The 14574-nt window shown below is 30.8% G+C and overlaps 2 protein-coding genes across 2 annotated transcripts in view; both read right to left on the bottom strand.

The window, feature by feature from the left end:
- Positions 1–3431: 3431 nt before the first annotated feature.
- Positions 3432–5737, bottom strand: LOC108777368 (transmembrane emp24 domain-containing protein 7). Its single transcript, XM_018544235.1, has 3 exons — positions 5380–5737; positions 4660–4905; positions 3432–4315 (listed from the first exon to the last, which is right to left on the bottom strand). Exons 1-3 carry the CDS (start codon positions 5533–5535, stop codon positions 4088–4090), a joined length of 630 nt encoding a protein of 209 aa, XP_018399737.1. The 5' UTR covers positions 5536–5737; the 3' UTR covers positions 3432–4087.
- A 5039-nt stretch (positions 5738–10776) lies between these two features.
- The window catches only part of LOC108777349 (sugar transporter SWEET1), a 9529-nt gene continuing 5731 nt past the window's right edge, over positions 10777–14574 (bottom strand). The window contains exons 3-6 of the mRNA XM_018544208.1: positions 11473–11596; positions 11225–11380; positions 10997–11116; positions 10777–10890 (exon numbers count right to left, since the gene is read on the bottom strand). Of these exons, the coding sequence (XP_018399710.1) occupies positions 10777–10890; positions 10997–11116; positions 11225–11380; positions 11473–11596 (514 nt within the window). The remainder of the gene's footprint in view (positions 10891–10996; positions 11117–11224; positions 11381–11472; positions 11597–14574) is intronic.

Below are 14574 nucleotides of genomic sequence, written 5' to 3'. Positions count from 1 at the left end.
GGTGGAGGGCCTCTTTAGCTCGTTTTTGCTAAATGATTTATGTTGCTTTTTCAAGAGTACATTATGGGAAGCATTAAAAGTTTATCTAGGTAGTCAACGTGATAATAAACAAATTAAAAATTATGTGTATATAGAAAATATATAAATAATTCCTTTTATTTTTTAAATAAAAAATAATAACATAAAGGTACTTAATAATATTAAAGTTTTATATCGTTTTGAGCCTTTACATATTATTTAATTATGATTTATACAATTCCAATAAATTGTGTCACACTGTGTCGATTCATATAGGCATTATTTATTATTACTTAATTTTAAATCATTTTGAGCCTTTACATATTACTTATAGTATTTACTTTTAAAAAGTACAGTATTTACCTTTTTTTATTGTAAATTTTTATGATATTAAAAAATCCTAATATTACAATGTCAAGGTTATAATAGTTTTTAAATTAGTAAAATAATTAAAGAAAAATGTTCTTATAAGTTAAAAGTATTTTTAAACTTGTATTACATAAATACTTTGAATAATATTACATAAGCAACATTGTATTAATTTTAATTTATAATTTATTTATGAATAAGAGTAAATTCTTAATTTTTATTATTTTTGTTTGTTATTAAATAAATAATTTTAAATGTTTTAACTTTTTAATAAAAATATATATTTATTTATTTTAAAAAATAATTATTTATTAATTTATTCGATTATTTTATTTTTGTGCATATATTGTTTATTATTTATTATTCCTTATCCTTACTTTCACTCTGTGAAAGGTATAATGAAAAAAAGATATAATAGTATAATATCTCAAAAATGTTCAACACATCTTATGTTTATTGAAAAACGTATTCAAAAAACATCCTAAAATCTTTATAATAACATCCTCTGAAAAAATAATATAAAAGGGTAATATATGAGAAGTGGATTAGGCCTAATGGGGAAACCACTATAAAAAAAAACGCATCATACTATCTACCGCAAGGTGATGTGGAAATGATAGTGTTTTCAAACTGTCATTTTCTTGATATAGAAAAGATAAAAGAAAATTATTTTTTAATATATGATTTTACGTTACAAGCTACTCACATGATCATTTATTTTTAATATAAGTGATTACTCATTTTGACTACTTAAGTATATATTTTTATTAATAATGTCAAATGCTGATAGCGCGTGCGTAGCGCGCGCCTGTATTGTTCTAGTAACTAGTTTATAAAGAAAAGAGGACCGCCGATAAAATCGGCGGGGGTGGTGTAGAGGGCCTCTCTACTCGTTTGTACTAATTACTAATAACTATATATTTAGTAAGAACGAGCTAAGTTAACATAAAGAAAACAACTTCCTAATTCCATTTTTATACAGACACGTATTATAAGACAAAATTCGTGAAATTAATTTGTTTGAATATTTGATTTCAAGTTTCTTAAAAGTCAGCAATTTTCATTTCTCTATTAGAAGATAGACAAAATTCAAAATTTTATTTTTGATAACTCATTAATAAATTTTGTATTAGTATTTTTCTGATTTCTCACATACATATATACGTTTCTTTTCAAGAATAGATGATCTGAGAATCACTCTGTTCTGCAGCCATTGAAAAGCCTTGTCGACCGATAAAATATCGGCCTAGTGGTTGCAGTGTTCAACAGAGAATGCCGCTTTGCAATTATTATAAAATTCGTGTTTTGTGTGCACCAGTTCGTATTTTTTCCTTTTTTCTCTAGAAGAAGAGAAAAGGTAAAATGATGAACTGGTGCAAAAGTTCAACCAAAAAGAACTGATTCTGACTTGGTCTCAGACACATCGATTGGTTGTCTGCTTTGTTTGGCTAACGGATTGATAATCATGGACATAGGGAAGATTCAAACCAAAAAATCATGGACATAGGGAAGAATCGAACCAAAAAATTGTGGACATTGCCGACACGATCGTGGACATTGGCTACATAATTCAATGTCCACGTTTTGTAGACATAAAGGCGCTTCAAAATAAAGTAACAGCTAAATCCCGGGCATGGCCGCTCTCAGGTTTCTCTCTGGTAACAGCTAAATCTCGGAGCAGATGGCCGCTCTGAACGCAGTTAATATTATCAGGTTTCTCTCTGATATATTATATTTTAAAGCGCCACAAAATGTGGCCATTGAACTACGTAGTCAATATTTATGATCGACAACGGGCACACATGAAAAATATCAATTACGGATGAATATCATAAATTATACCAGACATACCTTTATATTAAACTTTTTTATACTGTTTATCTCATTTCATGATCTTTCAACATTTATTAATGTAAAACTATCAACAAAAAACTGTAATTTAAGCAATTATTCGAAAAACATTAATTAATCCATTATGCTTCCTTTTACTGATTTCATGTGGTTTTCTAAATTTAAAATACCGCACAATGATATTAATCGCTGCAATATACATATACAATAAAAATAAAATTTTAAATACTCTGAACTATCTATAAAACGATAAACAATTTCTTTTCTTTAAATTCTGTTTTTGGTCAAAGATTTGGGTCGCCTGGCCCACAATGCGTTTGATTGATGCATAACACACACACATAGGAACAATCAAAATAAATAACTTAAAATGTATAGGAAGTATAATGTCCACAAACAAATTGCTGCAATAATTGCAGTAAAAAGTAGTGGTATTAATAAAATATTAATTTTATTGTTATTTTTTATTTTATGACTCATAATTACATAAACTAAGTTTACCTTTTAATGTATTTTAGTGAAAAATTGTCCATTAAAAATTATCATATGTGCTCAAACCTTCAAACACTCGTTCTCGTTCTCTCTCTCTCCCTCTCTCCCCCTCCCCCCCTCTCTCTCTCTCTCTCTCAAATTTGATTTCTACACAAATTCAAAAAATGTATTTTTTGAAATGTGATAAATTTGATTATTCACTGTGTAGTAATAATTACAATTTTATAATGTTTATTATTATCTTTAAACAGTTCTTTAAAATGATATTTACATATTAATAGTTTAGAATCATAATATACAACAGTATTATCTCATACAAGTTTTAACGTTTTGCAAATTCTCTTGTGTGGATTAAAAATTCGCCGGAATGCAGGAACGATTCTTGGACATTATAACAAACTGGATTAATGTATGTCACATACATTAATGTATGTGACATCTGAACTTCTGGAGTAATTTAAAAACATGATTGTGCAGGCAGAATATTAATGACCGTATTCATTTTGTCTTTTACTTACGTATGCGTTTATTAAATAACACACACTGCGAAAAACCATACATAACACTTGCCACATAACTCATAATTGCACTCACAATTGTAGTCTGCATAATGGCATACAGCAGACTTTATGTTATCATGAAAAATTATATTATTATGAAAAACTAATTAATAACGTTTGGAATAGCATTAAATTGAAATAAACAAGTAAATAATCAACTGCGTTTATTTAATTGACTTCTCAATTAATACCTAAGATAAATAAAGGAAGGCCCGATAAATAACAAGAAACAGAAATTAATTATATCATTTGGCGATACGAGTAGACATAGAATACACATAAGTATTTTTAACTTTATTATGTTACACATTCACAGTAAGAAAAATCATAGTGTCCTTCCAATGTCCGTTATACTGTCCCTGCGCTAACATAAATATAATTGGAGAGTATCCATTGATAAAGAAAAGTGTAAGATGTTTTGTATCACTTACACTTATTCTTTTAATCGCTCCGTGTCGTATCAGCACCGATGTTAAAAAGTTTTCAGCCTCGACATAAATTAATATTCGTGAACAATACACGTATTTGTAGTATGTATTTGAATCACCTTGCGTACTAGATTACAAACTCTATAAATTCTAATTACCGAATCTTCTCTTAAGGATTAAGTGATCCTTCCACGATTGTCAGAGAAGACTCATGGTTAAAAGGTCTGCCACAGGAAGATTATTACCGGCGGGTATTACGATGGCACTTTGACCAGTGATTACAAGACATCGTCACAAGGGCGATATAATCAGTGATCATATACTTTGATCACAAATAAGTTTTCCTTTTTCCATTATTTGGTTATCACACTAATAACTTTGGGAAGGGCTTCGATCCGTAAAGAAGTTTTTCAGGATGAAAACCTGTCCTACAGCGATTAACAGGATACAAGCAGTCTCCATAACGGACCACCAGAGGACTCGCTCGTTGAGTTCCTCTGCACGTTTGCGGCCCTGAGCTTCGCGTAGGCGATGATGAGTCTGATAGTCCAAAATGCTGATTAGATTTTTGTGTACTTCTTGAGCAGAAGACTCCATCTATTAAAAGAACTCATATCAGGTATCCCTAATTTTTATTTATATATCAAAAATCTATTAAGTTATTTATTTATTTATTATAATCTGGGTAATCTATTTGTATATCACTGAGAATGATCTCAAATGTGACCAAAACATTAAAATGTTGAGAAGCAGGCTAAATATATATCTTTATGTTTAATTTTTACTAATTATATATTTAAATTTATATCCCAAATACTGCACTGTATTCTTACTTGCCTTTTTCTTCTAATATTTTTGTATTTTGAGAGTCTTTATTAAATGCCTTATTTAATCTGTTTCACTATCTCATTGATCATTTATGTAAAAATTTTACAATTTACCTGAGTCATGACAGTGACGTGTTCTCCAAGACCAGGAAGTGGCAGTTCGTCACCAACTTGGAAATCCATATATACCAGCTTGTGCGAATATGTAGAAAACTCATTGCTAAAGCAAGCCTTGTATATTCCTGACATAGTTGGTATGAATGAGTGTGAATCAAATTGTGTTTTTACTTGGCTATAGATAATTTCTTTATTTGGTGCTTCTAAAGTTACATCTACATCATACTGGCCACCTGTAACTACCTGAAAAATAAAGCATGTGCATCATAAATGAATTGTTTTAAAAAGCACAAAGTGGTCTACTTGTACTTAAAGTACAAATCGATGAAATTACTTCAAAATTAATAAAGAAAAATTGTGGTATCAATAAAAATATTACTTTCTATAAAATTTCTCTAGAAACGAGTATAAAATACTTGCATAAAATACATTTATTTTATATCTCTTTTTTCGTTTGCAATATAAGATACAAAAACACACAATGCAACTAAAACAGACCTATTAATTAAATTTTAATTGCATAATTTATTATTTGCTCTATATTCATATTATTTCTTATTTGATCATTCAACTTTGAAGCTAAGCAGACGAATAAATGTGCCATACTGCACCGCGAGTCATAATACCAGTCTCAAATGCACTATTAGCAACGTGTCATCATGACACGTGATAGGTGTAGCGTTATTGGAAATTGATAGCTTATATAGCGTTATGCACCTGAAACTCCAACGTAGATGAAACGTTCTTTCCGATCTCTTGATAAAAACACTCTTTGGCATTGTCAGCTAGTTCAAAGGTTAGCTCGACGCCATCCGTGAGTATGAGTGCACCAACCAGCGAAGTGAGCAATAGCCAGACCGACCAGCAATCCATCCTTATTATTTTTCGTTTATTCGTCGACGCTCACGCGGCTGTCTCGTCACTGACCTGTGCGCATTTAAAATCCCCTTGAGCCTCGAGAAAATTCGGGCATAAACGCACAACCACTTTCACTTTTTTCCGGCTACACCGGGCAGCCCGACCGCCGATAATTTCAAGCAAACGGCCCAAACAAACGATTTTAACGTGGCCGGATGTCGACTCATGTCGAATGCGCACGACGTAACCGCGTTTGGTTCGATGAGCGTGACACGCAGCTGCGGAAGTAGCTAGATTCACGTCACTGCAGATGTCACTCGAGTCGCGCCACGAAACTGTCCTTTTGATTGGTCGATATTTTTCAGTAATTGCCGCCTATATTTGAACACCTATATTTATGTTACTTTAAAATCAAACAATTTAACACTGACGAGATATCATTAAAGACATCCGGTGCTTATAAAAGTTTTCGACAATGGGCGAGTTTTTTAATTCATCGATTGATCCAATCGCATGATGCGCAAGTGCAACATGTTATTGCACTCGCTCATATAAAATTACAATACTGAAAGTATGCAAACTTATTTATACAGCATTTATATGTATAATAATGTACTTGAATAAAAAGTTATTGAAGACCAATATTTGGCAATATTTAATAATGAATATCTTGTTAGCGCAAAAAATACAAAATGACAAAGGAATGTGTTATTATTTATAATCAGTTTAGTTCGCTCTACCAGCACACGAAATATTTGGCAGTTATTCTCTGGGACACCCTGTATACATTACGTACACTTTTCATTGTCTGGTGTGGTCTGGTGTCAATTTTGATTATATAACTATTTTGACGCTGAAAACGAATACCGGCATTAGCATGAAAAGGCATTTTATTCACGTCACGATGAATAATGATTCATAGAATTATTATTAACATCATCGTCATATACGATCTATTTGCTAATTTTTGTTTCACCCCTTCGATCGATTTGGAAAAAATATATGTTAAAATGGACCTGGAGATATATATATATTCATAAAAATATAAAAGTGGTATCTTCAAAACATCAAAATTTATAAAAAATTCGAAAATATTTTAAACAGCTTCTTTTTAATCACAAAAATTGCAAAATATTCTTTAAACTTACCTAAACGATGTTTACACACACAACATATTATATATTTTTTTCATTCAAATTTATTAAATAAAGTTGTGGAGATGTAAGTGTGACACGATAGTGTCACTTGGTATCTTATATATATCCGTATGACATTCACAATTGCGACCATTGCAACATTATCAAAAAATAACGCACGTTGAAAAACTCACAATCAGTGAAAAACAAAAATAAATATAGTATGCCTCGTGGACAACTATTCAGATTAGGAAATCTGTCATGCTGGCGTAAAAGAACATATAACAACATGTAAGTGAGGCTACAACTAAAAAGATTTACCTACTTGCTTTTAGACTGATGATTTTTATTTAAACTTTTGTAAGATTTGTTCGTTTTGGATAAAAACGCGTTCAAATAGGTATATAATTTCATTGATTTTTCAAGAGGATGTGACCAAATTAAAAAATTACCTTCGATTTCTATAGTTTAAATATTCGCGCAACGGAATTAAGACGGACAAGTCTTCAACTATAACAGCGACTCAACTGGCGAAAAAAAAAAATTGGAAAATAGAAATTGTGTGTTTTCGGAATAAAAAGGCTATGGAGATTTTACTCCTTTCTATTGTATTACTCTGTGATCTCGCTTTATCTTTATACCGTTTGTAACTTTATTTCAATTCAAATTAACGCATTTCGAATACATTATTTTTATTCATTACATACCGAGTATAAAATAATGATGAGTTACATTTCAAAAGTGACTTTCCAGCGTGACTCTATAGCGTTATCGTTAAAGAGTTACAAAAAATTGTAAAGATTACTAATCAATATTTTAAAAAGATAAAGATAACTAATAACAACGTAACTTATTATTATGTAACACTATGTGTTACATTGTGGCATCGAGTGGCTCACCACTCGGTGCGATTGACTCGCGATCTGTAAACCCGAGTTCAATCCCACGTGCGCCCAAACGCAATTTTTCGCGTTTAATGAGCCAAAAAATGGCTCCACCTGGTAATCAAAAGATCTATAATCATCAGTGCCGTTCGGATTCGGCGTTAAACTGTAGGTCCTATACATCAGTATCTATACACTATCAGTTATAGATATTTGTCTAATATCTGACTGAGGTAGGATTCTGTGGATTAAATCACCCACTCCGAAAAACAAATCTGATTCAAGAAATAAATATAGGCTTTGGACAAAAGAGGAAGAGAGGCCTATAGACGTCCTATGCTCCACATAAGGAGATAAAAGAAGTCATTATTATTATTATTATGTGTTACATTATATCGGTTAAGTCATATATATATTTATAACGTTATTTAATACTCCTGGTATAATATAAATAATTCATTTTTGTCTGGTGATTGTTGGGATAAAAATTATTAATTTATACTTATATGAAAATATATTTTTTTGTTGAGAGATATTAATCTACAACATTTTATTTAACTCTGTACGTTTTCTCTTTAAATAAACAATAAATATATCGTTTTTTAAATATTTTTATTCGTTATAGAAATTATTAAAGAAAGTGTATATTTGTAAACTTTTTATTTGTATACAATACATTCCAATATATATAGGTATTATTGTTGCATCTTCATGTCTTTATATATTGTTGTATTTTGTCGTGAATTTGAACTATTTTATATACAAATACAATATAAATACACTATTTTATAATCTATTTTACATTATTAATTCTTATTGGACCGCTAAATATTAAACTGAATGAGACAATGCCATAGCGATCTAAGCTGGATTACGGGTGCTTCTAAATAATTGCATGTGAATTTATATAACATGTATATAATTCTTCAATTGTCAATTTACAGGATTGCCACAAATTTTTAATCGTAAAATTTCCTGACGTTTTCCTGATTTACTGACAAAACTTTGAGATTTTCCCAACTTTCAATAATATACATATTTTGCAATGTTTCTTGTATTTTTATCGTAATATGGAAAATGTTAAAAATTCTGTTGATCCTGCAATGTATGCACATTTTTTTCAGAAAACGAATTCTAAAAAAAAGATAGTCAAAACAAATCATAGAAACACAAGGCAATATAATTTACAGCTTTTTATTTTCCCTGACAAGTGTGCTAAATCCCTGACTTTTCCTGACTTCCCTGGCGCATTTTTAAATTCCTGACATTTCCCTGATTTCCCTGACTTGTGGCAACCATGATTTAACTCGTGATATTACTGCGGTAATATCAATTTATTAGTGTTGCGTTTCAAATCTGAAAAAATTTCGGTGCGTAATCGAAAAATTACATACGTAGTATATGAGTTCACACGCAATTATTTAGAATCACCTGTAATCCAACTTAGATCGCTGGGGCATTATCTCCTTCCATTTTATAATCTTTTTACATTATAATGCTATACAATATGGATATAAATATTTCAGACATTTTGTATACATGCAACATGTCTAAATTGATTAGAAGACAACAAATTAAATATATCAGGTATTTTATTTAAACTTCGCCCCAGGCGAGTAACTCAAGAAGACGTGGGATTTAAAAAAGTTTTAGACAAAAGTTATGTGACTTCGAGGGGGATACAAAATGGAGCCTGAAGTACGGCAGCTGCGCGAATTTCCGGGCCCCTCTCCACGAGGCTGGGATGATGGCGTAGGGATTTTAGTCGCGGTAGGTGCCGTCGGTTAGGGTGACCGTGGCTTAGGCCACTGGTCCCGGCTGGCGGTGAATCCGACACTCCCTGAGTTTGGTTACCCGGGTCTTTGGAAGATTTCCCCTTCGACAACAAAAAAAATATTCTGTATTTAAAAACTTATTTTTCCTTTAATGAAGTATGAAGTTGAAGATTAAGAATACGTATCAAAGAGCGTTTAAACTGTTCGAACAGTATTTTGTTAGCAATATTGCGAAATAAATTGCAAAACAATTTCGAGGACGATACATCAGTTAAAACATTAAATAAAGGTTACGTATAAAGTGTGGACGTGTTATCTCGAAAATTCTTTCAGACATTAGACCGATACATAATCAATTAAATAATTATTATTGTAATAAAACATTATATACAAACCTCGTCATTGAAACTCATTCTTTGGAATGGTTGAAACTACCGAAACGATATGAATAACACATTTACTTTTCGCTGTAGTTGGGTGTTGGGCCTTTCCAAACAGTCCGAATTTTAAGGCAAAATGACGGCTCATAGAGAGTCAGAGTGGGGAGAGCCGCTAGCGTTTTGACGCTATGTGAAATTGCATCTTTATGCTAATGTCGGTGGTATTCTAACTTTCAAGCATTACAACTCAAAACGTATTTAAAGAAAAAAATATTATAGTGTATTTTCGAGATAAGCTACGAGAATATGCAATGAAAAATGGGAGGTTCTATTTACAAAATTCAAAGTTACTTTGCTCTAATCTTGACAACGTCACTAAAGGTCAAACCCATAGTATCATCTTGTGTCTTCCTCGAAGTCACATAACTTTTGTCTGAAATTTTTTAGTTCCACATCTCCTTCTTAAGTTATTCGTCTAGCGTAGAATCCTATTGTATATAAAAAAAAGCGACATTAATGTCCGAGTTTCTCGATTGGCAGTCTTGATGTGTTCTGATTTAGTATCCCATCCTAAGTAAAACAGCTATATTGTGACCGCACTGATTACACAGGGGTGCGTTCAGAAAATCTGAGTATTGGTAGAGAGAGATAAAATCTGTGTGCATCCCAGAGTGATCGAAACAAAGAAGTGTAAGGAAATAAACTAACATCTCCCGTCGAGCTGTGTAATTCCGCGGCAAGATGGTGGTTTGCTAACACAAAACTACTACGAGGCCTCGGTTCGAATCCCGGCATCGCGTTAGAAAGTCCAAATATGGTGGTTTAGGGAGTGATAGTATCTACTGATAGTAGAGATCCGATCTAGTGGTTCGATGTCGCTTCTTTTTATATATAGGACTCTAGTCTAGAGTGATTAAAATGAAACACCCTATATATTGTAAGATAAAACTTAACATTATCGTTTTTACGGTATTTTAATACCTTTATAAACTTCAAATATATTCAGTTAAACGCTATTAATTTGTGAATGTAGAGAATAATGTTAAATATAAAAAAATTTTTCTTTAAAAAGTTTAAAATATTAATTTTCCTTTCTGTGCTCATTTAATAAGTTAACTTGTGCTTTTTTGGATGGAAATATCACGAACAGAGATAGTTGAGTTATATTAAGCATGAAACCAATTGCATTCTGAAACTATTAATGTATATTATATTATATTATATATCTATAATATTGTCAATAAGTAATATATATTATTAAAAAAGTTATCTTTTAAAATTATATTGCAAAAAATACTTACAACAATAAAAACATTATCAATGATAAGACCGTACAATAACCACTGAAATGAAACTAATGTACCCATAAAGATAAGTGGAAATGGAAGAATTTCTGTGTTTTTCGTTTTTATAACATTTTTCTAAAAAAAAATTAAATATTTTAATTATATATTATCATATTATAATTAAAAAATATATATTTAAAAAAATTTAAGATATAGATATATATAGAAAAAATATTTGCTCACAAGATGCGCAAGAGGAGCTGCAATTAAAAGAAGAAGAAGTACTGTAACCACAATACCAAATCTAAATTCAACATTTGCTGGATGTTCCATTTGTGCATAGACAAGAAAAATTGCAACAAAGATTGTTACTTTATATATTAATTTAAGCACCTCTTTCTAAAAAGAAAAAACATTACATAATAAATAAAGTATGGATAAATTACAAATCAAATATATATGTTTCAATATCATAATATCAGAGGAAGTACCGTATTTGGTGCATAATAATAGTAAATTATCATGTAAATAATATTTGTCAATAAACCAAATAAATTAACATTTATCATGTTAGAATCACCTAACATCCAAGCATATCGAAGCATCAATATACATCTAAAAAATTATTCATTTAGTTACATATTTTAATTAATTTTTAATTTTCTTAATATTATTATTTTATTAATATATAAACATATGTGTGTATAATATGTATATATGTATATATATATATATTACATAGATATATGTATACAATGTATATGTGTATGTAGGTATACACAGGATGTCTACTGAAATTTAAAACCGACACACTCGTGAGCAGGTAGAGCAGACTAAACTGAATCGGAATCTACTATTTTACATAGTTAACATGCGATATTAATTTAACGAGTTATTAATTTACATTAAGCGCATATCCGTTTGGTTATATCGCTAAATGCACTTCTATCGGTCATGGTTGCTAGGCGAGTGGGCAGCTGTATATCACAAATAGCAATATTTATGTACGACAGCGAAAGAAAACGATTTCTCGCGTGCCTAACGATCACGACCGTAGTACAACCGGACGGATCCGCGTTTATATTCAGCGATCTTTAGAAATTAATATCTCGTTAACTATTGTAAAAATTATAAAATAGTAAAGGATTTTTCGACTCAATTTAGTTCGTTCTACGTGCCCATGAGTGTTATCAGCAGAATTACTAGATACCCTGTTTATACATGTACATAGATAGTTTCACATCAATTCGACCATTCGTGGTATCGAAACTGTATCTAATTATTTAAATGTAACTTGTAGGGTATCAAAATTTATGTTGAAGCTTCTAGTTTTCGATCCTATATTGCAATTTTAAAAAGTATTAAGTAATGATTTTGATTTCGTCTTTAAATACAAAAAATAATTTTCTTTATTATTTCCTTATCCCAATCTAAAAATGATTTTTTTAAATAAAGTTCAGTTATGTACTTCAGAAATTATTTAGCCGTTCCAGAACTCTTTGGACACTTATATATATAATTTTTAGTCGAGAAGCTCACATCTTAGACTATTTATAAGATATTTTTAGTTTATAAATGACAGAAAAAGGAAAAAGTGACTACATTTAAAAAATGACTAAAAGTGACCTCTTAAAAAAAAATGACAAAAAGTAGGAAAAACGTCTCGCTGGTAACTTTATGATTGAAATAAAGAAATAATAAAAATAATTCCTTTTTTTTTACTTGACAGATAAAATTAAGATAAGATGAATACTTGATATTTTTCAAAATTGCCATAAAAAATTAAGAAACTTTAACCTACCAGAGTTATCATAGTAAGTTTCTTAAATTGTCTCTGATATTGAGGAAAGCAATTTACGATTTTTTCTACTGGATTGTCAATTTTTATTGCCACCAATGATTACGAACAACTTGATACCAAGAGTATGTTAAGTTAGCACCCCAACTATAGTACTCAGGAGTTCTGATTAGAGTTCCCACTTCCTTTTGACGAGACGAAGAGTTCCCTATAGTTAATAACAAGAGTTCCGCTCAATAAACATATTTTACATTTTTAAAAATGGGGTGCTAACTTTTTATCGAATTTCGAGGTGGAATAGTTCTGAGCGGCTTAATATCTTCAATTTGCGATTGCCTAGAGTTCCTGACATGTAAAAAAAATTTTTCGTATAATAAAAAAAAATTAAAAATTTTTGAAAAATTAATTTTTAGATACAATAGTTCTGATGATAATCTCTGCTTCTTTTAGACGATACGAAGAGTTCTCTATGATTTTTAATGACATATGCGCTTAATAATCATTTTTTAATAATTTTTTAAAAATGGAGTGCTAACTTTTTAACGAAATTCAAAGTCGCATAGTTCTGATCAGCTTAACAGGACTATTTTGTGAATACTTAGAGTTCTTGATACATAAAAAACATTTTTGAAATATAATAAAGTTTAAAAAAAATAGTGGAAATATTTGAAAATTTTTTTGAGAGTACCGAGTAGTTCTGAGTTGCGTTTCTTATAGTTCTCGACGAATTTTATCGAAAACCGTTAGGTGAAATAGCGATTGGACTAACGATTTGCAAGATACAACAACATTTGTCAGAAGATCAACAATTTTTAGAGTATATCTCGGAAACCGTTGGTCCAATCGCTTTGAGTCCTGATACTTTTCGACAGAACTCGCCGAGAACTGTTCAAAACTCCGATCAGAACTACTCGGTACTCCTAAAAAATTTTGACTTCAAATTTTTTTCTAAAGTCCCACGTCGGAAAATTTTTTGAGAGTACCTAGTAGTTCTGAGTAGCGTTTCTTATAGTTCTCGACGAGTTCTATCGAAAACTGTAAGGAGAAAAAGCGATTGGACCAACGGTTTGCAAGATACAGCGACATTTGTCAGAACATCAACAATTTTTAGAGTATATCTCGGAAACCATTGGTCCAATCGCTTTGAGCTCTGATACTTTTCGACAGAACTCGTCGAGAACTGTCCAGAACTCCGAACAGAACTACTCGGTACTCCCAAAAAATTTTTGACCAAAAATTTTTTTCTAAGTCCCACGTCGGAAAATTTTTTGGGAGTACCGAGTAGTTCTGTTCGGAGTTCTGGACAGTTCTCGGTAAGTTCTGTCGAAAAGTATCAGGGCTCAAAGCGATTGGACCAATGGTTTCCGAAATATACTCTAAAAATTGTTGATCTTCTGACAAATGTCGCTGTATCTTGCAAACCGTTGGTCCAATCGCTTTTTCACCTTACAGTTTTCGATAGAACTCGTCGAGTACTATAAGAAAAGCTACTCAGAACTACTCGGTACTCTCAAAAAAATTTTCAAAGATTTCTACTATTTTTCAAAAAATTTATTATTCTTCAAAAATGTTTTTTATGTATCAAGAACTCTAGGTATTCACAAAATACTTCTGTTAAGCTGATCAGAACTATGCGACCTTGAATTTCGTTAAAAAGTTAGCACCATATTTAAAAAAAATTATTAAAAAATGATTATTAAGCGCATATGTCATTAAAAATCATAGAGAACTCTTCGTATCGTCAAAAAGAAGCAGAAATTATCATCAGAACTATTGTATCTAAAAATTAATTTTT

This window comes from Cyphomyrmex costatus, unplaced genomic scaffold (assembly GCF_001594065.2).
Source record: "Cyphomyrmex costatus isolate MS0001 unplaced genomic scaffold, Ccosl1.0 scaffold43, whole genome shotgun sequence".
NCBI lineage: Eukaryota > Metazoa > Arthropoda > Insecta > Hymenoptera > Formicidae > Cyphomyrmex > Cyphomyrmex costatus.
Note: the sequence above shows the minus strand (reverse complement) of the source record. Positions and strands in the feature narration are given on the sequence as shown.